This window comes from Pieris brassicae, chromosome 12 (assembly GCF_905147105.1).
Source record: "Pieris brassicae chromosome 12, ilPieBrab1.1, whole genome shotgun sequence".
Taxonomy (NCBI): domain Eukaryota; kingdom Metazoa; phylum Arthropoda; class Insecta; order Lepidoptera; family Pieridae; genus Pieris; species Pieris brassicae.
This window is the reverse complement of record NC_059676.1, coordinates 6,734,337-6,762,248: the sequence shown is the minus strand read 5'-3', so window position 1 is coordinate 6,762,248 and position 27,912 is coordinate 6,734,337. Positions and strand designations below refer to the sequence as shown.

Sequence of the window (27,912 nt, the reverse complement as noted above, 5' to 3'; positions counted from 1 at the left end):
AATAATACTAAATACGAAGGTCGATTAAGAAAGAAAGACCCAAAGACCCACGTTAAAGCCCTGGACTGTCATAAGCTTGGGCAAAGACGATAGCCGGTAGAAATAGATAAAAAGGAAAAATGTGACTTGTACAAAGCAAGTGAAATCGTGTTTAAGAAATAAAATACGTAAAAAGTAACTTGTAAGATTGATTAAATAATAAAAAAATGCAAGTTAGTTAACAAACAAGGTTTATTTCTATTCTGTCTTCAATTCCCCCTGGCGATGCTCTTGTTTCTCTCTTTTTTTATGTAGTGGATTCAGTTTCTGATCTTGACGGCCGTTTGGTCCGTTGTGCGTTAAGTCCTGGCTAATTAAACCAGCCTATCTTCTTCCATAAGCTCAAAAGTTTCCTGGACACTTCGCTTCACGGAGCGACTTCTAGGCTCCGAGAACTTCTGTTCCACGATTACTCTGCGATAAAAAATCCTCTGCAAAGGGACTGTCTGTCACACCGAGGGCCAAGAGATGCTTATTCAGGATACAGTGGCCCGTAATTGTCTCTACCATTATTTTGAGATTATTTCCGTCGAGGCTTAGAAGTCACTTTGTCACTAGCGGATTTGCTGTTGGCGATGCCCTTGTTCTTGAGCTTCTGATGTAGACTAGTAGCGACCCGTAACAGAGAGTGAGAGCAGTAAAATATACATTTTTAAGTGTTGATCTTTTGCCCATAATTATGAAAAACCCGTAAAACGCAAGACTATATTTAGAATTAGATTGTTAAAGTATCGATCAAAATACATAACAGTTGAACCTGTATCTATTTTACAAGCCGTATTTCCATTTTAAGACAAAAACTAGAAACAGGTAATTGGTGTTACGTATGGAACGGTTCGTTGATTCCGTCACCTTGATACAAGCGGGTCACGCGTTTGACTCCTGCACAATACGCTATAATTAGTTTTAAATCTTATATTTCTGTATGGTGAATAAGCCAATCTCAAAGTTTAAGTTAAGTTAGTTTGAATTTATTATGTTACGTATTATATCACGCAATATTGTGTATGTTTTTGTTTTGTTTTATGTAGTTATGGGTATACACGTGGGACAAAACAATTTTTTTAATGTACAATAAGCTATTTACCAATAATTAATTTGTAACTAAATGAATAGAGTATATTATATTTATATAAACAGGTTTACAAATCTTGGTTTATTTCAATACCTTTTTTATTGTTGGGAAATCGGTCGCTTGGGGTCGGTCCGTGAGGTGCTAGGGACCACAAAACCCAACAACCCCATCTGCTCGCAATGTATAAATAATATATTAACAGTCATATCTTAACAGCATTGGCATTTTATTGTGTTTTTACCTATCACACTACATTGTTTATGACTCCCGGATTCGAACCGGATGAAGCATCCAGTCCTACTACAAAATATATTAAAAATAATTTTTAATTATTTTAATTATTACTTTACTTAGGTTAGGAAGAATTGTGTAATTGTATAACAGTTTTACGATATTTCTAATAAGATATTTATTCTTTTAAAATCATAAAAAGTAATTGTATATCAATATAATTATTTACCTTTGTTACAGATAAACTATGGCATTACAACTGAAATACAGTGACGAGCACGGTATTCTACGCATCGACATGTCACCTGTTCCCGAGAAGGAGATCACCGATCCAAAATTCGATTCCATAAACAATCGTTTCGGCCAATACGACCTCTTCGGCGCAAAGTACGAAGAAGGGGGATCGCTCTTCCGTAGCCGCTACAACAGTTTAGAAGAGGAACTGGCTAATACACCATACGCGTTCGCGACAGAACGTAGTCTGCACCTCTCAGATCCAGTATTAGATATAACGATAGGCGCTAAAGACGATCTATTCGGACCGAAAATCGATAATCCTTTTACGGTGACGCAGTTGATCCATGCGCAGGATCGATTCTTTGATCTATCGGCGAGGGTGAAGGGGGTGGAAGTGAAAAGTGCACCAAATTCCGCGAGGGTTAAAGTGAGTGGTGATGCCTTCGAGGTTATTCGGGATGTAGACGCTCCAAGCTCTTTACCGTAAGTTGTTTGTTTATTTTTATTAATAGAACGACTTCAAAAATGTGTGACGGGAAATGAATATTTACTTTGCATCTGAAACGGACAAATCAATTCAAATATTTATTGTACGTCCGATTTCGGATGCCGGATAAGCCAGATATGTTTTCTATACATTTTGAATATATATATTTTTCACTTTATTATGAAAGTACCCATCCATTACAATAATGGATACAGTTGTTGAATGTTTCGTTTAATTTCTAAAATTGAAAGTGGCAAATAAACTTCTGCAAATTTTTCTTAAAATATTCGTCAAAAGTAAAAGTTAATAATTGTTATAACCCACATATTGGTGAATTATTGATGTACAAACCAGTATTTTATCTTTTTTGTAGTGAAATGAGGTCGAGCGAAGGAATTAATAATATAAATTTAATCAGGCACACTTTTTCGGCTATACATATTATAAATTATAGATTATATTTGTTAATATTGTTCATGGGTCATTACGCTCGAAACCTATATTATAATTACAATTACAAATCTTTAAGCTTTTTGCACGGTACTGTGTTTTATTGCTCGTTTTAAATAACATACGAAATTAAAAAAAGGGAACTATTATTTCTATTCAAGTTATGATTCTATTGTACGCACAACAAATTAAACAAGTTTTTTTTCAATTACATAGACTGATTGACTTAAATCAGTTTCGACTAACTTAACATACATAATATTTAAACATTAATTATTTATTATATATTCTGCATATTCTATTTTATTAGGCTTTGTTGGCAATTTAGAATTAATGTTCGTTATATATAGACTATTACAGTATTATCAGTATACCTATTTCAATTTTTAACAAAACGCACCGTACCGTAACAGGCGAGGTTACATTATATCAAGTGGCAATACTAACAGTGTTCACCTGTTTCTTAATACATTTCATAAGTCATTTTGAATATCTTATTAGATTTCGTATTGCCTTCGCATTCTGTAACACAGAGAGCTGTTACAAAAACTTTTGTATAACCAATAAGCTTTTAAGTCATTAATAATAAGCTAGTGATACCCGCGAATGGATTTCCCCAGATATTTGCAAAAACAGTTTTTGCCGCGCACCTATCTGGAACCTAGCCCACAGAAATATTTCCGAACCAATTCAACTTAGGGTCCTTCAAGAAGAAATTCTTAAAAGGCCGCACTCGTGAGCCCTCTGGGGATTGTCCATCTCTAAACATCATCTGTTCTATAAAAAAACTTGCAGAAAGAAAAATCAAGTCATCATTTAGACGCACGTTTTTATTATTATCACACAACAATAATACATACCAGTCGCGGTCACTAAATTGGTAAGTAAAAACCACCACTAATATTGCGTGCATTTAATTGTGTACGAAACTTGTACACGCTCTTAGGCGTACATAGAAATAGGAATATATCTATGAGACAAAAGAAAATATGGACAGATGACCTAATAGAACTAATGGGGTACAACTGGATGAATGTTGCTCAAGGCAAAGAGAAATACAAAAATGTGGAGAGGGTTTTTACACTAAAACAAATACAAATAGTTGATTAACAAAACCAACTTTAATATTTAGAAGTTATACTAACACAACTAATACTTATACTAGGAAATGTAAACTTAATAAAGCTATAATAATAACAATTTCTGGCCAATGCCTCGAAATATGAGAACTTTCCATAAAACACGTGTTCCAAATTCATTAGTGGTAGGTTTAACTGTTGAAATTCGCAAATTAAGTCCTACATACATAATTAATGTTTTACGCACGACAATGGCAGAATTAGGTTACGATAGTGGCGCCATCTTTAATTGCTTGTAATCTGTTTGTGAAATGCGTCCAACGATCCTTTGTTTGATATTGTATTGAATTTCCTTTACTTTAGTGCAAGTAGGACTCCGGTTTTTGATTCGGCATCATTTTTCATTTTAAAATTCAACAGGTTTCAAATTCGTGCTTCTTATACAATTAGAATTAGAAATCGAATTTATATTTAAGAAATTGTTTTGTAAAAAACTTAAAATGATATTTTGAATTATAATTCTGAAGTGTATTTTAATGTTAAACATTTGATTTTACGAGTATATCTAGGTGGTATACAATAGTAATAGCCATTTTACATTTTATTCAGTTAACCCCGATGGAGGCTTTTTTCCTTCATTTTATTCACAAAAAATAACTTAGTTTTTGTAAAGTAATGATTTGATAAAAAAATTCATAGCAACGATCTTTTCTTTATATCCTCGTATTGTGGGTGTATGGCCATATAAATGGTGCGACATCTAAAAAGGAAACTTACCTCGAAACATTGACCTAACACTTATTATTGAATGATGTTCACTTTAAATATATTTCATATGTAAATAAAATACTTAATAAAAAAAATTTCTACGGTGTATTTCAAAGCTGAAAACATATATGTGGCCTGAACCATGGTTTCGTCAGGTATTTGTATATTTCAATATGTATAGATCAGTTTTTGACAACTGAATCAACGTAATTTTGGTATGAATATTTTCAGTTGGTAGGCGTTGGAAACATAAATATTTACTATTATAATGGAAATTAATTATTTCAAATTCGCTTCTATACATAATCGGTCAGTACTAATAACTACTCTACGTTAACGTTTAAATGTTCTAAGGCTGACCAATGATAATGACAATGAATATATGTAATGATGAAAAAATTACAAGACAAACGACAATGAAAAAATCAAGTCTAAATGTCATAATACCTACTCTTAAAGTTCCGGAAGATAATAACCACAATAACATCAATTTTATCATAAAACAAATGTAAGAAAAACCAAGGCTTCATTAAAAACCTTCAACAAGTTTAAGACTATTATTTGTTAACGATTTTTTATTCGATATTCCAAAACCAAGACGAATTTTCTATCCTCTATGTTTTATTTATATATTTATTTAAAAAGATAGCAGCTCACGTGGGCTAGCTGCTGTGTCATTCATTATTAAAAAAAACATTAAAGCATTCCTTAATGTAGATAGCATTCGTAACTTATTGAATCAGCTAATATAGAATATTGGCAGTGTTGGCCTAGTGGCTTCAGCGTGCGACTCTCATCCCTGAGGTCGTAGGTTCGATCCCCGGCTTTGCACCAATGGATTTTCCTTCTATGTGCGCATTTAACATTAGCTCCAACGGTGAAGGAAAACATCGTGAGGAAACCGGCTTGCCTTAGACCCAAAAAGTCGACGGCGTGTGTCAGGCACATAAGGCTGATCACTTACACGCCTAGGGGCCCAGACCTATAAAGGTTGTAGCACCATTGATCTATATTAATTTTAATATAGAATATTAAGTTATAATATTTAATAATCTCAATGACTACGTGTTTATTACGTTGTAGTTAAAACTAAAAGTCCATTAAATGCCATCTTAATGACGCACCCGTCAAGTTTCAATGGCGCTGCAACTTGCTTACCTACAAGTATAAAGTCGCGGTCATAATTTAAAAGGATTTTAGGTACCCAATAAATTTAGTACTTTCAGTCCTCTACTGTAAATGAATCGAAGCGTACGTTACAAGGTTGCGTGGTTACCGTTGCGTATCTAAGTGTCCAATAGATCCATTATGACAAGTCATGATTAAAGTTTCGACATAAAGAATACAAAGCGATCTAAGTCCCAATGAAGGATTTTTTCATCATTTAAACTATTAAAAAAACTGAAAGTTGCTCTATCTTCACATATTATATTTTATGATGAACAAATGACGAAATGGGTAATTAAGATAATCTAATTAGGAGATTTCTATTTTTTATTTGCACTGTTACGGAAAAAAGATCGCAGAATAACAATCCTATTAAAAATAAACCCAATTCAATCAAGAAATGATTGTAATGGAGATCGCTAATAGCACATGCACGGCCTTGGTTTTATGAAGTGCTATCATTCCGCTTGTACAACTGCTACAATGCGAAATACGTAGTCCCGAGCCAAGCTTTATAATTACTATGAATGTTCGTCAATTGTAATACATTCTTGCTAATAATGAAAATGAGAAATTTTCGATTCATAAAAAACGTAATGAGCTAAAAATACGACAATCTCAATATCTCTTCTCACGTCTGGCAAGTAGATCACAATAATTAGATTTACATAATAAATATAAACAAAAAGAACATTCCGTCCGGATATTTGTTACGTGTACGCAATTAGTCGAGGTAGAAAGCGTTTATTTTTGAGTTCTTATTAACATTTGCGATTAAAGTAGCTTGGGTAGTCAAGGATTCAATTTCTGGTTTAACTATGTTTATCATTAATCCAAACTTAACCCTCAGGAATAGAATCAAAATATAATTTATTCTTATTTAAAAATAAATCAGTAGCGCTACCACCTTTTTAGATCTGGCCCTGAGGTGTCTGTATCTGTTTCATGATCATTTGTCGATCTAATAGGCAAATAGGTGATCAGCCTCCTGCGCCTGACACACGCTGTCAACAGTTTGGGTCTACGGCAAGCTTATTTACTCACGACGTTTTCCTTCACCGTTTCAGCGAATGTCATATGCGCATATAAACAGAACGTTCATTGGTGCACAGCTTATGAACGTAAGTAAAACAATATCGATTCTAAATTTACATTTACTAACAATTCTCAAAATCATGGGCGTAGAACGGAGGAGAAGAACTGGTAAACTGTTAAATCACCACGGTTTTCAACATGTTTGTTAACCTGCAATTATTACCTAGAACATTAAAAGATTAAAACTGAGCTTTAGTCATGATGAATACGGCAGACAAGCAATATAAATAAGGCCGAAAATGAATGTAAACCTTTTTAAAACAAAACATGGATAAAGCAACTCATATTAATTACTAGTCTGTGCTCTATCACTGTCACTCAAATGAAATATAGCGAAACTAAATATCATAATAGTATGAAAACAGTCTTAATGTCTTGAACATGTTAAGTCCAAATGGAATCTTTCGTTTGATTCTCGGCAAAGAAATCATTTATTTGGGTTCGAAAGCATCAGTTTCCCATTCCTCACATCAACACGAACTATGCAAAAAATCTCCGTTTTGTATCGCACAGCCCGGACGTACACGAAATATTCAAGCCTTGACTTGTCTATCGCGGAATATGCTTAAAAGTAGTATTGAACATCCATAGCACCAAATCACCTGCATCATGAGCACACACACACACACGTACACCATCACACAACACAGCTGAAATAGGTATTACTTAGCTATGTGTATTTAATAAATGTTTCAACTCTTTTGTATATACATATCTTTGGCTATATCTTTAGTTTTTTGTTCTACACATATTATTTATGTTAGCTGTATGATTACGAAATAAATAAAATTATATTCTCTTTTGTAATTATAACCTGTATATCCCTTACAAAGGTTACAATTATATAAGAACGCTGCCGTTTTGTTTAATTAACCGAATACAATATGATACTATTTTAATCCTGTGGTTCAAATAGGTTTTAGACAAGCGCTTGTCACAAATTTGACATTGACATAATTTGTTAAGATGAGTCAAAACCTCCATAAGACAAATGATCGACACCTACAATACAGAGTGATTGTAATTGTTTAGCACGTAGGAGTGTTTTTAGAAAGGACGACATTCAATTTACATAATGAATTAACAGTAATGATAAATTCATCCTCACTTACTTAATTAACTAAATTTAACTATTCGCTTAGCTCCTTCTCTATCTTCCTTTTAAATTTCTTTTAAATTTCTTTTGTACAAACATTACCTGTCCACATCGTATCCCTAACTTTCTTACTAACTTCTAACCAACTTGAGACTGATCTTAAATTATCGTGATTCATATGTAACTATTTGTTTTTTATGTATCCTTTTTTTGTTCCTGTTTAGTTTTGTCTTAATAACTATGTGAAATATGTATTATTACACTTCTTGCCTACCTTTTCTAATTTAATTTTTTTTTCTCTTCTAACAGTGGTTGCCTGAAAGAAATCGCTCGAAAGCGATAAGGCCGCCAGTTGCCCTCCTTTTAATGTAATTATGTTGATTTTTTATATTATATGCAGCGAAGTTTTAATAAATAATGTACACCAATATTGGTTAAGATATCTATACCGTACTACGCTATTAAAAGAAAGTGTATTTATTGTTGCTATTTGTATGTTTCTCGTATCATAATACGATAAGGACGATATGCTAATGAAGGAAATGTGTTCCTATGCCAAACCAGCCAAGTTATAATAGGAGAAGCCACATAATGTTGGAGGTGTTTTGGTGATTAATAAATCTATTTAAAGTTGATTTTTCCTTACAATATTAAATATATTCACAGTACCAAGGCGTAGTAGAACATTATACCTGGTTGATAACGATAACTACATATCAACTAATTCGGAGTCTTGTCTTTATAAAACATCAAAAGGAAATCGTAAATTGTATCTTAAGAAATCGCTAAAACAATACCTGCCTTTTGCAATTCATATCTCAAACATCTTCATTTACGCATAATCCACGGTATATTAAACAGACATATAATTGCGTCCCACATTAGATATTGCAACACCGGAAGCACCCACGGAACCCCAGTGTATTGTATGGTGTATTTCGTAACTTCCATTTGCATGTTACTACCTTAAGAGTCATTGAATATTAATATTATAATGTATAAGACTTATTTACCTCCTCACTCGCTTATCTCTTGTTCATAAATTATAAAAAGTTATCTAATTAAATTAAGTCTAATAAAAAAGCTAAGTAAAATAACATGATTTACTCTCGCTATTATTGAACTCATTGAATAAGAAGTAAATTAACATTTTATTGTTCACTTGCTCCTAAACTGTGAAAGATCGCAATATCCGTAATACCTTATATTCAAACGATTAGTGTTGTGCGCACACGCATGCTATTGTTTATTTACGCTACCGTAAACTAGCCCCTATTATTCTGATCTTATGAAAGCTTATTACCTTTTCCTGCCTATTCGCGATCATACTGTTTTACTCACGATTCCATGCCATTTTAGATGAATTAACTTAACTCTTAACTTGAACTTAATTCTAGTAAAAGCATAATTTTATCAATCAAAAAATTGCTTTAGTGCATTAATAGTGAATTCGATTGATTAAATTGGAAATTATAATGGATCCTAAGTTCATCGATTGATTCAAGAGTTAGCATCTTATTGATTTTTGTTTCCATTTTTTTAATGATGAAAATAAATGATTATATCGGAGTATTAGTATATAAAACATATGTACCTAGAAGACTTATTTCTTTTTTTGATCTATAGATTAACACATTCATGCTTTCTGCACCCAGACAACTATCACCAGGCCACCAACATCAATCTAACTAAGCGATGTTTTGTGGTTGTGGTTGTAATATAAACGTCATTCAGATTTCACAAGCCCAATACTGACTTTGAAAGTGAAATTTGAGTCTACTCAATTGTGTGGTATTGTCAATAGTATGTCAAAAATTACACTCTTTGATCTATTTAAAAGATTTTGAAAGTTTGTTTGTATCAAAAAATAACTATGACGTAAGGCATGTATTTAATGACACGCGTGTGTAAATTGAAAGATTTTGTTTATATGTAAAGGCAAAGTGATGACAAATTTTGTCAAATTTTGAAATCCTAGTAAAATGTTTACCACTAAGTTCTATATATAGTCCATAACAATACATAATATCATGAACTACGTTACCAATCAAATAAAATGAATAAAAAAAATACCATATTTAAAAAAAAAGAAGACTTCGGAAGGCTACATTACCTAGAAATAATACCATTAACATTATATATCGTGTTTAACCGTGACGTAGTAATCTTATAGCTAACATAAATTAATATAATAAAAAAACAATAACGACCTTTAAAATATAATAACTAAAACACACAATAACGACACAACATACATAGATACATTTATATTTCGAATATGTTCTTCCGAGTTCTTACGAGGATGTTCTTTGGGACCAAAAGTTAAATATTCTCTGGCTGAATTGGTCAAACCGCATCCAGAAATGTGGCACGTGTCTATTATATCCCAAAGACTGAATTTTGTGTCACAATCACGCATTAACATCTTGTTTAATTAATTTTTATAATGCCTACTGGATAATGTAGGGACTTTATAACCGTTGGATCTTTGGCCATAACACCTCACTTCAGCAAGTGTAGCAGCAGCAGCGTATCGGTATAAATTTTATGCAACACCTCAGTTCAGACATATAGTTTCTTTCCTATATAATATATTATTATACCACCGGATACTCAGATTACGTAACAGTGTTTAATATTTACCTATGATGATGACGTCTGTCCTATATACAGTAGTAATACTGAACAATATTACCATTTATTTCGTATCATTCCGTATGTAAAGAAAAAACAGGCTCTTATTTTGACGTGGACATGTCTCTTAATTTGCTAAAAACTCGGGGGATACAGATTGGTGTTGTTGTTTAGAATATATCCTCTAATCTAAAATTAAATTATACCACTGTATAGCTTAACCATCAAATAATTCATTGCCAGTTGTGAGCAGGGAAGCGCGCGGTGGCCTGAGAAATGCCGCCATTTTTACGCTATTTTGCTGTTTATCGAGAATTGCAATTAGTATAAATTTTGACTCGGAAAGATACTCGTTTAGGACAAAATACAACATACGCCGTTATAGATAAAAACGTGATATTGACATTGACATGACACCCCATTTCTTTAAATAACTTCTCATAACTTATTACCAAACTTCCTCATGTGATGCAGGTCAATTTTGATACGCAAACAGAACAATTATATTTTTAATAAGGAAATAAACACAACTAAAAATCTTACTTTTCCTATGAAAAGATTTGTTAGGAAAATATTTTGTAATTAAAAAAAAATATGCACTTGTACCACACCGTAAACCACGCGTAGCGAGAGAAAGCCTTAAGGCTCTATTACTACGTTTATAGCTTTGCAATTATACATACTCGGTTCCTAAGACTTTTCCTTGTGTTTTCTTACTTTTCCCAACACTAATATCATTGATTAATACTTAATGAATATGCTAGCTGATGATACGTTTTAAAGTAACAGAAAGCTTTTAATAGGTGAAATTATTTATTACTACATCAAAGTCTCATATAATTATTTGAATCCTGGACCGAGTTTTATCAAGAAATTCATTTTGTCGACTCCATGACTTCCTGTTTCAGTACAACATAGTTTACATTTACTTTGTTTAATTAATTTTAAGCTAGGAAGGAAGAAAACACTTTATTATACACAATAACCGGATATTTACGTAAAATAAAGTGCAGTGTGACAGATCCTTCCTTTTGAATTGTAAATTGTTTTATTATACCTTATGATTACTACGTAACTCAAATTTATAGTTAAACTATTTTTGTTCAATTAGAATATTGCCTGTATCAGCATAGGATAGCTTGTCAAGATATTGTTTGAGATTTTTAGTAAATGTATGTAATTAATATAAATAATCTATGTAAATATATAATATATATATGTATGTAATTAATTAAATAAATAATAAAAATATAATTAATAAATAAATCTTAGACATGAGTATTCATTTATCCCGTGTCGGATGAGAGAGAGACACATATTAAATTCAAATGCTATTCTGACGCTTTTATGCAGTTAAATGAGTAAAGGCTTTCCTTCCATACAGATCAATTGATATATTAATTATATTGGACCGTGGATTACATGAATGGGAATGGCATCTTTTAAGATGATTTCCTTGTAATTATCCTTATGGGATCGTGTTCATTAATGCAAGAAGACCTAAGTGACCCGCCTTTGGTCGCAATTGTAGCTTTCAAGGACTGGTCTTCACGAAAATGAGGTCGTTCTGTTATTATTCGTATAAATTAACCCACTTCTTTATTACTTACAGTTCAGGGTCAAATTTACCCTCTATTTTTATAAATTACTCATATTATGATGGGGCGGCTAAATTATACTTATCCTTAAATTCACAATAATGCTTTAAATTATAATAAACAGTAACTATTGTAGAATCTAAATGCGATATTGAGAAAAATGTGATATGAACCGTGATAAAATAATGAAATTTTGTTATTGGAGAATATTTAATTTACATTATTATTGCAGCCCGGTGCCAACAAAACGAAAAAGAGAAAAATCTTTCGCTATCATCGCTGAGCCTCCCAGCTCCAGGCCGAGCAGCCCTCGATCCTTACCTGTTGAAATAAAACCTGAGAGAGTATCGCCTTTTAAAGGTATGCATCTAACAAAGCCTTAATCATCGCAGATATTAATTCAGATGTTTTAAAAACTTATCAAGACCGCTTTATTTTCTTTATTTGTTTTAGGTCGAGGCTTTCGAGAAGAAACATCACGACACAATACACCAAAAACATCAGCAGCGAACTCTAGAGCTTGCTCACCTTCAAGAAGAAGAACCAAGTCCTTAACAAGAGTGGAAAAAATGGCACAAACAGTAACAATGTTACCGCAACCCTTGCCAAGTAGGCCCCATTCTCCACGAAATTTTCTGAAAGAAAACATGGCGGAAATTAAAGAAATTAGTGAAATAAATAGAGAAAAACATGAAGCTGAAGCAGAGCAAAAAAGAAAAGAGGAAGAAACAGCTCTGTTAAAAGAAATGGGGCTTTTAGACAAAAAAGGCGAAGTCAAAAGCAGCCTTAATTCTAGAACTAATTCAAGGAGTACTTCACCCAATAAAATTAATCTACGATCAAGATCGAATTCGCCCTCAGCTATATTACACTTTGAAAAAGTTCCAACAGGGAGTACGGAATTTATATCTACAGACGGCTCAAAAGCAGTTCATAGATCCAGAGTTAGGTCTGTTACAAGGTCACAACCTGAATCTAAGATTACATCTCCCAAGAATTCTAAAATTCCTACGCGCCAAAACTCGGCCTCACCAACAAGAAACAATGCGAAAAAATATGTACCGAACAACCTTAATAGAAATCAAAAATACATGTCAAATAGTACAAGCAGTATACACGAAACTATAAGGATTGGTAGTCAAATACATGACAAAAGGGCTGTTCAAAGTACACAAAATCTGAATCTTCCGCAAAACATAATTAAAGGTAAGCCACCTATCTCCCCCGGTAAAAGTGGACCGCCTCCTTCAAACAAATTAATAAATCCTAAACGTTTATCGCCAATTGTAGGGACGCCAAATAAAAGTCCTGTAGATGACGTAACTTCTAATTCCAGTAGAACTCCATCAAAAATTTCTTCGCTGCAGAAGAAGCAAACTAAAGCCACTGGGCCTTCATCCGTATCAAGGCAAAATACTAAAATGACAAGCCAAGACTCAAATTCTGATAAACGTTTTGCAAGCAAATCTGTAAGTAAGCCGTCTACAGCCAATCCAATCAATAAAACCATAAGCAATAAAACAACCATAAAACCACCTGTGCCAACGAAAGCAGAACCTAAAAAGCCTGTTAGTCGAACAAATAGTGTTAAAAATTTGTCCAGAGCTTCCAGTACAAAAAATCTTCATGAAAAACCACCATTAAAAAAAACTGCTAGTAAAAAAGATCTTACAGAAAAACCTAAATCGGCAAAAAAAATAGGTGGAAGTATTACTGAAACAGGCAAAAAAGTAGAACACAGCAAAAAAAATGATAAAGAAAAACAAAATAGTAATGTGACAAAGGCGGATGAAGTAACAAAGCAAGACAACGAAACCCAATACGATAAAGCCAAGAACGAAAACGAGGAACTTGTTATTCTCACAAAAAAAAACGTAGTTTCTATGACAACTGCAGCTATTACCTCTCAGCCATTAGAAGTTGTTACAACGGTAACAAATCAACTTCCTGCGGCCTTAGAAAAGGCTCGGGAAAAACGTATCTTGGATCGACTAAGTTCTAAAGACTCATTAAATGAAAAAGAAGAAGAAAAGGAATCAAGTGGCTCTAAAGAAGACGTTGAACCACCTAAATTGGAAAAAATTGAAAAGGAAGAAAAACGACCACCCCGACAAAAAAATTCTGACAAAACTTTATTTGCCGAAGATAACATCAAATTGAAATTATTACAACCTCCATATAATAACCCTCAACTCGAACGTGTTAAGCAGAAAATTGAGGAAATATTAAAAGAACCCGAAATTTCAGCTGAAAACATTTTATCAACGGGCAAAATAAAAGAAACAAAAGATGACTTCAAAAAAGCAGCAGAGAAAGCAAAGAGTGACATAAAGGAAACTAAAGATAATGCAGCTAACAAATTAACAGATCTAAAAGATCAAATACTGATACAAAGCGAGGAAATTACTGCAAACATGCGTTCCGAAGCAACGGAAATTGTTGATAGTATTATTACACCTGTCGAAGAACCGCTAAAAATAGAACAACCCAAGGTTAAAGAGGTTGAACCTACGGTAAAAGTAGTTAACGAGAAAAGGACAGAAATTAAAAGTGACGTAGAAAAGGTTACAGAAAATTTGGTTAAAGGAGAAGGAGAAGTAGAAGTTCAGAGCTCTAATTTATCGTCAGGCGATAAAATAAAAATTGAAATTAAAAATGCTGATGGAGGTTCAGACAAATCTGCTCACAGTAACGGGTATGTATAAATATTATTTTAAAAAACGAATGTAAAAACAATATGCATTTAATTTAATTAGTAATGTTGTCGATAGATGGCGTCTTTTACCGTTTCAGGTTTGTGAAATAAAAACCTTATTGATTATATCCCCACAAGATGACGCACGATATTTCGTGAGCGAAGTAATTACCCAGCACTCGAATAAGTAGTTCAAAGTTTTAACAGATGGAGCTAGGTCTAATTAAAAGTGATAGAATTATTTTTGTGTTTATATAATATTTTTTTAAATATTAATAAGCATGAACACCTACGTTCGTGATCCAAATTACGTGTAATCTGCTTTTACTATATTAATTTCCGTTGCGTAGAAATTGACTAGGACCCCAGAAAGTACAAGTCATGGGGAAAAATTTTGATCATTAATTATAATCTCATCGACAGCATATAATCTAACATCTAGTTTTACTTAAACTGTTTAATCGATATTGACAAAAGATTTTATGCAATAAAATTTACTTTAAAGATTTTATACTATCTACACATGTATATAGTTATATGTTTAATTTACGTACATAATTAACTAGAACTAGAATAATAATACTGTGATTTTTCTACCCATACAAAACTCGCGTTAAATAAGTTTTCTCTTTAAAATAAATGACATAATATAATATAAACACATACCTGTAGAGATTAGCTCAAAAAAATTAATATGACGTTAAAAAGGAAAGTACATCTAAAATGAAACTTGCAAAAGAATTCTTATAACCTTATTGTAGAGGTATTCAAACCATTAACAGTTTGTAACAATCGGCTATAAGTCGTTGCGACCCTTAAGAAATTAGTACACGCTACAACCTGACCTCGGCCGCTTGCTTCAAGCGTCGCTCATAATGGCGCGAAACAGTCTTGTGTTTTGACAGATGACAGTTAAATATGTAATCTGCATTTCGTGAAAAGTGGTTTTTGTGATTTAAAAAATGATCAACAATAGAACTGTTTATATTTTGCCTAATGAATTACTGCCAAAACGATACGGAAGCAACACTGGGTAAAGTTTATTATGGTGTAGCTACAATTTCTACGCTAATTTATAATAACTAAATTTAAATATATTGATTGACTTCTTTATAAAATGAATTCTATAGAACCTTCGTACTTAACATTAATTATTCACACTTTTTAGGTAGACTTAAACTTCAAAATATGATTAGAAATGGTTAAAATATTCATATTTACTTATTATTTTAGATTCGTGGGTCAGTCAACATTATTAAGGTAACGGTCAGAGATAAGATTGCACGGCACACACGTTGTTAAAGCTCAATAAATCCCAATAATAATCTTTATAAACAATAATATATTAAAATATAAACAGCATGTACCTTAAAATAAAGTTAAATAAAAATGTATGTAAATAAGCTGTAGATTAAAACAAAAGGTTACCTTATAGTACGTATATAAATCATCCGTTTGGTGTATTTTATTATTTACCTTTTGTTATAAATATAATATACTCATTCCATATAAAGATCATTAACCTAAACTTGTCATTTTCCCAACCTAGATTTTTTTAAATAAACATTGAAAACGCTGTTTATTCTCTATCCAGATTCCCTCAAAGCACCAGCACTACACCCAAACCACCAGCTAGAGCGCATAGGCAACAAAAAGAAGATAAGCAAGAAAACGAACCTGAAACACAAATAGAAACAAAGCCAAACATCTGCAGCCGCCTCATGGGCAAGTGTAAAAGTGCGTGTTGTCCTTGTTGTCTTAAGGCAGTTGAGGAAGGCAACAATGAAATAGAAGAAGAGGGTCAGAAGAAGTTCTGGAAGTCGATGAACTGTTTAAAAAAGAAATTGCCCGATGAGGAAGTCGAACGAGCTGCAGGAAAGGTACATAAAGGCTAAAAGTATTCACTAACACCATAGTATTTTTGTGTCTTTCTAGCAAACGTTTCGTAAACGATATTCTTTTTTTTGAAGGCAGCGACCATAGAATTCGAATCCGAAACAAAACGAAAACGCAAACTTCGCGATGTTTTATGCGCGTGCTGCAGGCGACGAAAAGTCAGTGACGTTTCCGACTCAGTTCGGCAGTTCGAGGTGTCGTCACCTGTCGCTTCGACAGAAGTTGTCACCGAGACCGGATGCTGTGGAAAGAAGAGAGAGATTGAGAGAAGAGATAGTATTTTAAGCGACCAGGCGCCGACTACGTAAGTCCTATCGCAGTCCTTATTCGTAAAATATTGTTTTCTCTCTGTCTGTCAAATTTCATTTAGGCAAAAGACAGATGATTGTGTTAAAACGGGGTGTATATAGACATGGGCATTTTTTATATGAATATGTATAATAAAGTTTTATTGTTTTTGTAGATTAAAATTCATAAAGACTTATCAATTACGTTGAGGGACCTAATGACTAGTCTGACTTGGATCTCTAGATGCTGTAACAACAGGCTATGTCGGTGGCTACGGGGTGCTTGTCGTCGGCAGACAGAACCAACATCCAGCAGGAGAACCAGTCTCTTCTCGAAGAATAAGAGTTTGTCTCCCACTCTACCCCCTGAGGTAATTACTAAGTACTCGTTGATAATTTTTTACTCATATTAAAAAAAATCATTCGTTCAATTTGTTTCGTACAATTTAAAATTACTCTCTAGTAAAGAACTATATTATATTCCTTACTAGCGGACCCGACAGACGTTGTCCTGTCTTAGCTATGGATATTGATTTGGAATTGGTGGTTTTAGTTAATATTAATATATTAACTAAAAAAAGATGAAGAACTTTATGATATACAACATAGATTTGTTTGTTTTTCTGGCGCGTTTATAAATAGTTTTGTTGGTATTCCGATACGGTAGCAGGCGACATATAACTGTCCATGAGAAAAACATGGATTTCCAAGATTAATGCCAAAACAATTAGCGACTGTAATTATTTTATATGTATTTTATTTGTATCAATATAATAACTCCGATCGAAGCATTTGTTTTTAACGTTTTTAATTTTTTTTACATCCACTTTGACAATATTTGCAGCACGCATTCTGTCAATGTTATGTCAAAGGCCATAACGTTACATCAAAAAAGTTTGAATTGTAAACTGCACTGAATAAAAAATTAACTGTCGTAACAAAAGTCAGGATAACTTATAATGTTATATAACATTAAGTATTCTTAAGTTTCTCATTTTGCGCGCAATTTTCTTAATTTTTAAAGAAGCTTTTCCTGACAATAACAAACACAACAAAAAAAGAATTAGCAAAATCGGTCCAGCCTTTCACGCGTGATGCCGTGACCAAGTGAATTAGTTATTCATTTTTTTACATATAGATATAATATGTACGCAATATACCAATTAACACAGCTACATAACAAACAGAAACCTTGAAAAAGCCTAACTTTTATAAAGCCTTACAGTGTTAAGTACAAGTCCTACCTCCTGAAATCTAAGTTTCTTAGCTTAGTCCAATTGCGTGACAATTCCGACCCTCACGACATTTCATACCGCCGACCGTCAATTCGACCACTTCTTGCACGCGATTAACGATATGAGCTTGTTTACCAGCATACAAAGAAATAAAGCCAAATAAATTTAAGGAACACAAGATGAAATTGTAATACTCTATTGATAAGAAGAAATTAAAATAAACATAAGTATGGTTTGATACTTATGTCTCAATTTCAGGATTTTTTTATATCAGTGTCGAAACCAATTTCTTTACTCGTTACTTCGAAATATAATCTATCCCTCCAACTATTTGCGAATACTGTAGCAATGTAATGATCACGCAGTGAATACGGTCCGTATTGTTATTATAATAACAATAATATTATTAGATATATGGTTTATGATTTTTTAACTATCTGATCATGATAGTGTATTACAACCTTAGCGCTAAGTGCGTTATTCGCAGTATTTTTTGTAATCATTACATAATTATGGGTATAATTTTCCCGTTTCGTGGGAACTTTGACTATTTATTTATTACAATAGGTTTCAACTAAATAATTATAGGTGTTTTCAAGTACTTCAGTATTGGACAAGTACTACAGTACGTTGGCTTATTAATACCTCCTTGCCGCTTTGCTAAATCAGGAAGATTCATGAATCATGTCTAGTAAAATCAAATACAAAATTTAAAAAGATACATATCAGGACTTGCTTTTTATGTTTTTACATTGCATATTATAAAAACGTTCCTTCGGGATTTGTGACCTGCGATATTGCGGGCTACTCGATTGTGAGGAAGTTGCATGGATCTGGTTAGCGCTGCGTCTTATTTGTCATGATATTTTCACACGTGTATTATCCTTATTTAACCATTTTCATTAGTATTTTGTCAGTTTGTTTTTTACTTTCGTCTTTTCTACTTTATACCAACTGGCCAAACGAATGGATTAATATAACTAACTTTGATTGGTTGTATTTACTTAAAATATTACACAATACTAATTCTAAATAACCTTGTGTAAACTTTTATAAAAAGCCCAAATTTCGTTCATGGTAATTGAGTAATAAATAAGTCAAAATTAGAATTGTATTGCGTGAGATAAAATATTAAAGTATACGTTATTATATTAAAATAATAGACGACAATTATTTATAAGTTTTATTAATTTTGGTAGAAAGGTACATGGCATGACTTTTAACTGCCATATTACTATAATCTACAGATGAGCAAGTTTCTTCTATTTCATCAAGATACATACTTAATCTGGCCATAGATACTCTTACAATTAAAAATAAACAAAATATTACATTTAGAAAACACTTTTTAACCGGATTGAAGCAAAGTATTATTATTATAAACTTATTATTACTTATTTATTTACATAATTTTAAATTTAATTTTTCCGTCTAATTTTGTTTGCATTTTCCAGTCCGTACTGTTGCACATATTGTTTTTTGTTAACATAGCTTTTACACATTAATAAAACACTTTTTAACCGGATTGAGTATAGGTATAAAAAAAATACATTCGAATTCAGAATCTGTCATTTTTATATGATTGAGTTTCTCATTTTGGCGCCAATATTTTGCAATATTAAAATGGAGTGGGGTGATAAAGAGAACCGAAGCTAAGATTGTATAACACAAAGTAGGTATGGAGCCTAATGAATTTTTTAAAACTCTCCATAGCTTGGTATTAGTAGAATATTTGTTTACCGGGCTATTAATAGGTACAACGAGACCTCCTCTGTTTGTGTCAGAAAGGATCTGGCCGTCCACGTATACTAAAAGATGACTTAGGACTTGTAGCCTATAAGAGACGTCCTGGTCATTTCTTAACTGATAATTTCAAAAAGCATAGGGTTGTTAAATCGAAACAACTACAGGAGTCACAGAAAAAAATTGTTTACGGATCTGGTTTTTTTTACAATTGAGACACAATTGAACAACAAACAAGATAACCGTATTAATGCTCAAAGCTCTAAGAAAGCTTGCCAATTAGTCAACAGAGTGCAATGTGGGCACTATCCGACTTCAGTGATGGTTTGGTGGGTAGTCGCTATGAAGGAGTGACTGAGCTATACTTTTTATGAAAAAGGTATCAAAACATCGGCACAAGTGAATCAAGATACCATTCTTGAGAAGGTGAAGGCCGTAACGACACCATGTTAAATAACCATTAATGGTCCTTCCAGCAAGACTCGACGCCGGATCATAAAGCTCGGTCTAGTCTTGGTTGGAAACGAACATTTCGGACTTCATCAGAGCTGAAGACTAACCATCGTCTAGTCCGTCAGTCATCAGTTGTAAAGAGTACGGCGTGCTCTAAACGCCTTAATAATTTGTAGTTACACACATTCGGTACGGTTGGCAGTGAAGAAATTTTCCATGGAAAGAGTGCGTGCTTATATTAATAACTGGTCTCAAGGTTTAAAGGACTTTACTGCAGCCATTGGAGACCACTACGAATAAGCTTTAGAAGCACTGTAGAAGTAATAAATGTTATTTGCATTCGAAAAAACATTTTCTTTTGCTTTATTTATGGCATGTATTTATGCATTTTAAATATATCAAATTCTAGGAATTTTCGCATATTTCTACTAGTTCCTACCATTTAGTTTGCAATGTTATTAGAAAGGCTATATAAGCTTCTAGGATTACCTATTGGGCAAAAAAGGAAGAGATCCTCAAAAAAAAAAATGCTACCCGCTCCGGCTCCGCAAGAGCCACCGTGACCTATCAACCTAGACAAATTGTATTCGTAAATTTGAAAACCGCAATAAAATCGTGCATTCGTTTCTGAGTTTATCGAAAACAAACAGGTATATAGACGCAATAGCTTTCTTTTTATATAATATAAATTCTGTGGAATTATCAAGCTCTATATATGTAGAAGTCGAAGTAAGAAGTAGTCATGGGGAGAAATTCGCTGTGCCAAAATTCAATCTCTTTAGGAGTTTTTCCTAAGCCTTTTGTTTTACAATAATTTACCAAAAGAATTACAAGATCTTCCCACTAGAGTGGCAGAATATGCGAACTTACTATTGTACAACCTTACACATTTTTGTATCATATTTTTCCAATAAATTAGTATTATTACTTTTCTCTAGTCACTCACTCAATTATCTCGTATTGTTTTTTCTCCAACTGACTTTCCAAATCTGACTACCATGAAGAGACGTTGCTTTCTTCCATAGATTAGCCCTACAAACTTTATAGTTATAAACGTTTCCTATTATATACCTAAAGTAATTAAATCAAAGCTTATAATGGATGTTCCGCGTGGTATTGCCATTGAAGAAACTTGCTTAATCATTCCTATTAGTAATTATCAATATTTTTGAATGCGTCAGTGTGTTGTTATTTTTCACAAAAAACGCACTTTCGTTCCGTTACATAAAGTTCTTATAAAATAATTGAAATGGGTCAACTGAATCTTGATATAATGTAAAAACGGTGTAATTACTAAATTAAATAAAAACATTGAAAATATGGATTAAATATTGAAGAAGTATTTCTTTAATATAAACATTTATTAATTTTATCTTCATAATCGTTGATCTAATTATTCGGTGAAAATGTCTATGGGATCAATAATTCTGGATAACATAAGTTCTGTGTCGTCGTCAAAATTAACAACGCCAAAAATTGTCTTTACCGATGTGAAAAGACGCAATACCATACTGTTCGATGAAGATTATGTAAGTATAAAAATGTGTATTCAAAACGATAACAGATCATAGCATGCCGGTAAAAAAAATGTCTTCGCCTATTTAATTTTGTAGTTCATTTCCGTCAATGATTATTATTGATCGAAATATATGTATATTTAATTCCAACACAAATATACAGTATTTACAATACTGTTAATCATAGTAATAATAATAAATTGATAAATAGAAATATAAAACAAATTGAAAAGGATTGGTCCTGCATCTGTCTACCCGTAACTGTGCCAACATTGCCTGTATTGCGATAATTGATGGTTGAGCGAGGAAAGTACCAGCTCACCGGTCAACAGGGCACCGGTACTATCAACTAAACGACAACGTAAATCTTTAATTAGCGGCTTAGCACCTGAGACCCACGACTCAAGTTTTCAAGCATGTTGCGTTGTCGAAACTGCGACACAATAAAAATAAAAATCTAATAAAGGTTCTATAGTCACTAAAATGGTTTTAAAAATAATTTTCAAAGTGATATCGGAATGGGACGCTCTTTGTCTGAGCTGTTTCAAGCAAGTTTGCTAAACTTTAAATAACTAAAATGTACAAATAGATACACCGCGTAACAGTGAGTCTTATTGTTGTTTATTATTCCCATAGGACACACGCACCAAGTTGGATGCGTCTCTAGTGGAACATACGAGTGTGATGCGAGGAGCTATACCAGTTCTGCCTGCCGCCCTTGCCTACTTTTGTCTTGTATGCAACGTTCTAGTCCCAGGCCTTGGTGAGTGACGCAAATCATTTATTTATAATTAAAACTAGCTGACCCCGAACGAACTTCGTTGTGTCTTAATATGATTTTTTACTTAGCCTTTTTCCAATTTTTCTGTTAAAGAACTTCAGAGTTCAAGAAAAAAAATCTTATAGCCGTCTTCGAGTTTTGGGCTTATCAACATATTTTGCGATTCAGTTTTATATTGATCATATATTATGTATAACATTTATGTTTCAGGGACATTATTCAGTGGTATGTTTTGCCTTTGTTTTGGAATACCCCGTTTCGGTGTTCACGACGGAGCTAAACATAGAATCGGTAAGTTTGAACTTTTTAAATACGTTAAAATTCTACGTGTTACCGTTAAAACCTTGGATTATTAAAATTTTACGGTGTCAGTATACAAACCATGCATTGTGTCTAGTAAAATGCTTTAACTACTGTATTTTTGATACGTGACAAAACCAATGGTTCCTTAAGAATAGGTTCACTACAGTTCCTAAGAAATAAATTTCTCTTATCCTTTGCTGTCATAAATCAATAATTTACTTATCAAGCATTAATTTCGTAACTGGCTTGCTTCGTTCTGCAGTTCCATTAGCACCTTTTATAGCGGTTAACAATTGGATTTAATTTGAGCTTATTTAAGTCTTTAAATAACCACCTTGAGTACCGCATTTAAATATGATTTAATACATGACTCGGAATTTTTAACTGTATTAAAATATTTATACAGGTTCGTTCGTGATAAACCTATTGGTGTCGTGCGGTCAGCTGTTCACAGTACTATTCTGTCTTGTTGGATGGGGCTGGTCTATTTGGTGGGGAGTTATCATGGTCAAGATATCACGTTAGTATACTATAACAATATTCTCAGTTAGCACAGCAAAACCAGAAGTCCCTTGTCCCTTAAAGGCTTACGTAGAGTTTTGAAGAGGCTGTTTCACATAGTTACGTATTCTAGAACTTCAACTTTAAAAATCTGTCAAAGAATTTTTTTACTATACAGTGCTCAAATAGGAAACTGTCACTTGCAAAACCTAAAACAAAACAATACTGGATATTTAATGTGCTGGAGCACACTACACATTACACTTTTTCTCATCTGCGTACTGCTAAACTGTGCTATTTTACATGAGCGTTGAGCCCATGAACCCAATGAAGATATAATGTTCTTTATTTTTTATAGGAAAATATCGTAAGCTAAAGGCAGAAGAGGCTGCGGCGGAAGCGGATGCTGCGCCTCCTGTCACCGCCAATAATCATACGAGAGCTTAAGTAATAAAAATAATTGTATTCACAATATAGGTTTTAATGTTGACTCGAATCAATTAACATTTTTATACTTAATAATATCAACATATAAACGTCGTCCACGCAGGAAGAGTAGGATATACCTCCATATATTTATTAAATCTGAATCACTCTAACTGCACTCTCACTTTAGCTATAGTACTCGGTCGTCCCTTTCAGTATGATAGCGTTTACGCTATGATTAAAAGAGACGGATAAGTACTTCAGGATAGAGAGTTTAATTATAAGATTTAGTAGTTACTAATAATGTTGTGGTCCGATTTAATCACTTCATGATGTAGCCAAACGTTTTATGCTGATTTATTGATTTGAACATATTATAAATAGACAATAAGAAGCATGGCTACATCATAACTATGTGTGATATGCTCAAACATCTAACACGGATTCACAAAAAGTTTACCTTGTAGATGAATATAATTTCACTTTCCATCTTGCAACGACTTAAATAACCTCACTCAATACCTGCGTAGCTGCGAGCTTATTGCGCAATATATTTCTTCAGATATTGGAGTATGGTCAATTGTATTTTAATGGCCTAAGGGAAGTATTTCTAACGTGGTTAGTGTACCATTCCCAGCTTCGTTTCGATAGCGTTCTGAACAATAGTACGAAAAGCAAAGAGATTAGCACTTCTACTTCCATCATCTATAAAACGACATAATACTCTCAACTAGCGAGATAGAGACACAGATATCGATAATTGTCTCTTAATAATTCTAAAGAGCGTCTCATTTTTACTCCAAATATAATAGTAGTTAATTACGAAGTGTGCGTAATAAATGATGCCCAAATTTAAACAGATTTTGTATTTCTTGTAAGTAGTAAAATAAAATAACGAATCACATCGAATTAGAATTAATACTGTAGTTGAGGGAAAAAATAATTTTGGCTTTGCTGGTGTTACCAGCTTTTTAAAGGGGTTGCTATGTTTAAAAGCCCAAAACTACCTCTTGTTTCAGAACTTTAGAAATACGATTAATGTAAATTTATTGTAGTATAGACGTATGTAGTTCATACATTTTTTAATATTGGACCGAACAGAAATTTCAGTAGTGGGTTCGTTGAAAGTGAAAGAAAGGTTTTGACGTATTTAAAGGTATTTAAACCAATTTATTATTCAAAATCTTCACTAGTTAAGAGTGAGAAAACCTTTTTTAAATCTGCTGGTCAGAGTCTTAATATTTTTATGCTTCCACACGGTTTTCCAAATAAGGAGAAAGTAGGATTAACATAATATTTAATTATATTTATTAAAATATATATTTGTGCAAAATGGTATTAAGAATAAATTGTTGTTTGTATCCGGGCTGCTTTGAATTTTAGGTAAGAAATGAAGGTTATGATCATATCTTTTCAAATTTGAATTGCCGATATTAAGCCCATCCCAGGATGTTAACTAACCGATTTATAATTATAGGCTAAATATCGCAGCTGATCGTATAATATATGAGAAATATAATAGCTAAAAAATAATAAAATTTTATAAAATAATGCTTTATACTAAATGTACCTATGTATAATTGAATATCCATAGATACAATTTTGTGTAAGTTTTTATCAACACTTTCAAATGAGAGATGGATATAGCAGACTCGGTGACTTGATGATTTTCATAAATTAAAATAGATAATTCTTAAAAATAATTATTACAACAGTAGTAAAAGCGTTCAAGTATTACGCAACGCAATTTTTTGATATTTTTGACTCTCCCCATGTATCGCGCGTAACGTTTTAACGTAACTGGACCAAGTAAAAAGTTACGTGTGAAATACCGGAACGTCGCTAAAATACCTTTGTTATTGTTTTAATCGCGTTAATTAATACAATATAATAACGCGTAATTCAATTCCCCGCCTCGTAACGTTTAACAACTACCCAAATTAGTTATGTCATACTTGAACGCTACGTAATGAAAAAAATAAGAATGTGAAAATTTTCATACTGTTATTTATATTATATTATATGTGAGATTTGGCCCCAAATATTGTAAATATTAATTAGAAAATATATCGTATCTACACTAAAATTGAATGATAAAAAATTTCTTCATTATAATAATGTTTAGATGTAGAAAGATTAGCGCAACTTGTAATTTTATAAAAGACCAATAATAAAATTTATTATAAAAAGCAATTTTATACCAATAGTAGTGTTCGTTTTAGTATTGTAATATTAAACGTTATGCTTCCATACGCCCTAGAAAAATAATATTGTTTTCTTTATAACTAATAATAAATTAAGCCAGAGCTTGGGCACTCCGTGGGAGTAATTGGTGTTAAAGCAGTAAAAAAATCGAATTCCTATAATAGATAAAACAAATTGTTAGAAAATCCGATACGTTGCCAAAACAGACGAATATTTGACGAAACGATCGAAACATACGTGCTATGGCTATTGTAGACGTGTAATCAATTTGAATGAAAGATGTTGTTATTTATTTTTGTTTAACTTAAAATACCTAACAGACCTAAACTGAATTAATGTTTAATTTATTTTAAGGCTACTAATTACTTTTAGAAATATTTTAGTTTTAAAACAATTATTATTTAACATATATATAGTTATTATATACTTCATTAATGTATGCATAATGCTTAAACAGCGAATTCAATAAAATTTTACACACAATGTTTTATTTTATTTCTATGTATACCTAAGAATATTTCCAAGATATTTATGAAATCAAATGTTTTTCTTATATAAATATATTTTATACCTTCTCTTATAACTAATAGGAATACCTCTTAGACATAGGCTCTGTCTGCATCTTTCATCGCGTATATACGTGTTCCGAATAACTTTTCACATTTTTCAAATTATGACACTTCTTGCCGCGAACTTATAGAAGCACCTGCCATTTCGAGTATATCCTAACCGTTAAGACTTACAAGTCTTCAAGAAAAGAGTGAACCTTAAAGGCTGACAACTTACAAACCAGTTAATGTGTGAGGTGTCCATGGGTGGCGGTAAAAAACGTTAACTGCTGATTTTCCTCCTGTCCCAGAATAAAATAAAGAACGGATCTATCAACAAAGGTTTCGTGAGTTCCACAGTTCTTAGTTGATTACTTAATATCAGTTGTTCTATTAGTACTGTGTCTGTTGTCCCATAATTACGTGTGTTATAGCAAAATAAGTATCAGACGTATTTACACTTTTAAATAGTGTTAATAACGTAAAATATAACGGTACACCACCATTAAACCAGATGAAAGAAAACCGATCAGGATATCCAATAGGGATATATTACGGGCTGTTATTAATCCCGCTATGCTTAAATCATAGAAGAAAATGAATGAAAATTTAAGACAATTAGATAAATTAACATCCGAGTTCGTGTTATTAAATAAAACCCATTGTTGTATTGTAGAATATCACTTTATTAAATACGAGTCATAGACAAATAAAACTTTTAGCGATCAGATACATTATGCAAGATTTCTAGTCTACAATCTATTGACACTCAGCTGTTAAGGTTACTAATATCAAAGTGAACTAATGTATTAAGTGCTCTGCCAAATATGAGCGATAAATCGAATTGCATTTATTAAAAAAATTGGTGCTAATTCTAATGTACAGGAAATTAGTACAAATATATTTTAAAATAATGACATTCACACAATGTTTTACGGATTTGACGACTGAGTATTTCTGATTATAAACTGCAAATATAGAGACATAGACGTCGCCTTTAGTAGCCGTCATTTTATACATAATCTCCATCATACATTAGAATCAGTATATTTTTAACTTTTGAATTATATTGAATGATGCTGGATTACTCTAGTAATATAGTTAAATAAAAGGAAAAATTATCGGCGTCGCTCATATTCGCATCTATACTAGTGACACTGATTTTTGTTCACAATTGAGATCTAATAATTTTGCGTTCATATAAAAAATATACCCTTAAAGATATGCGAAATAATGCCAAAGCCGAATCACTCGTAACGCACACATTCACACATTACCTATGTACACAAGGACTCAAAATATACGCTAATTTTAACATTAGGCACAAAACATTGAATAAAAGGCGCGGATAAATTCATATTACAAA

General features: G+C 32.5%; 1 protein-coding gene across 1 annotated transcript; it reads left to right on the top strand.

Annotated features, from left to right (window-relative positions):
- Positions 1–1,799: 1,799 nt before the first annotated feature.
- Positions 1,800–26,335, top strand: LOC123717477 (protein stum). Its single transcript, XM_045673478.1, has 11 exons — positions 1,800–2,065; positions 12,189–12,316; positions 12,410–13,162; positions 13,293–14,651; positions 16,246–16,531; positions 16,622–16,851; positions 17,079–17,205; positions 22,419–22,545; positions 22,774–22,854; positions 23,273–23,386; positions 23,726–26,335. The coding sequence occupies exons 4-11, from the start codon at positions 13,378–13,380 to the stop codon at positions 23,812–23,814; spliced, it is 2,328 nt and encodes a 775-aa protein (XP_045529434.1). The 5' UTR covers positions 1,800–2,065; positions 12,189–12,316; positions 12,410–13,162; positions 13,293–13,377; the 3' UTR covers positions 23,815–26,335.
- The last annotated feature ends 1,577 nt before the right edge of the window (positions 26,336–27,912 follow it).

Bases quoted from the DNA above. Each gene is read 5' to 3' on its own strand.
- LOC123717477 (XM_045673478.1), top strand. From the start codon at position 13,378: ATGACAAGCCAAGACTCAAATTCTGATAAACGTTTTGCAAGCAAATCT. The intron at 16,532-16,621 runs GTACATAAAGGC...TTTTTTTTGAAG, and splicing joins TCGAACGAGCTGCAGGAAAG to GCAGCGACCATAGAATTCGA. The intron at 17,206-22,418 runs GTAATTACTAAG...TTATTCCCATAG, and splicing joins CTCCCACTCTACCCCCTGAG to GACACACGCACCAAGTTGGA.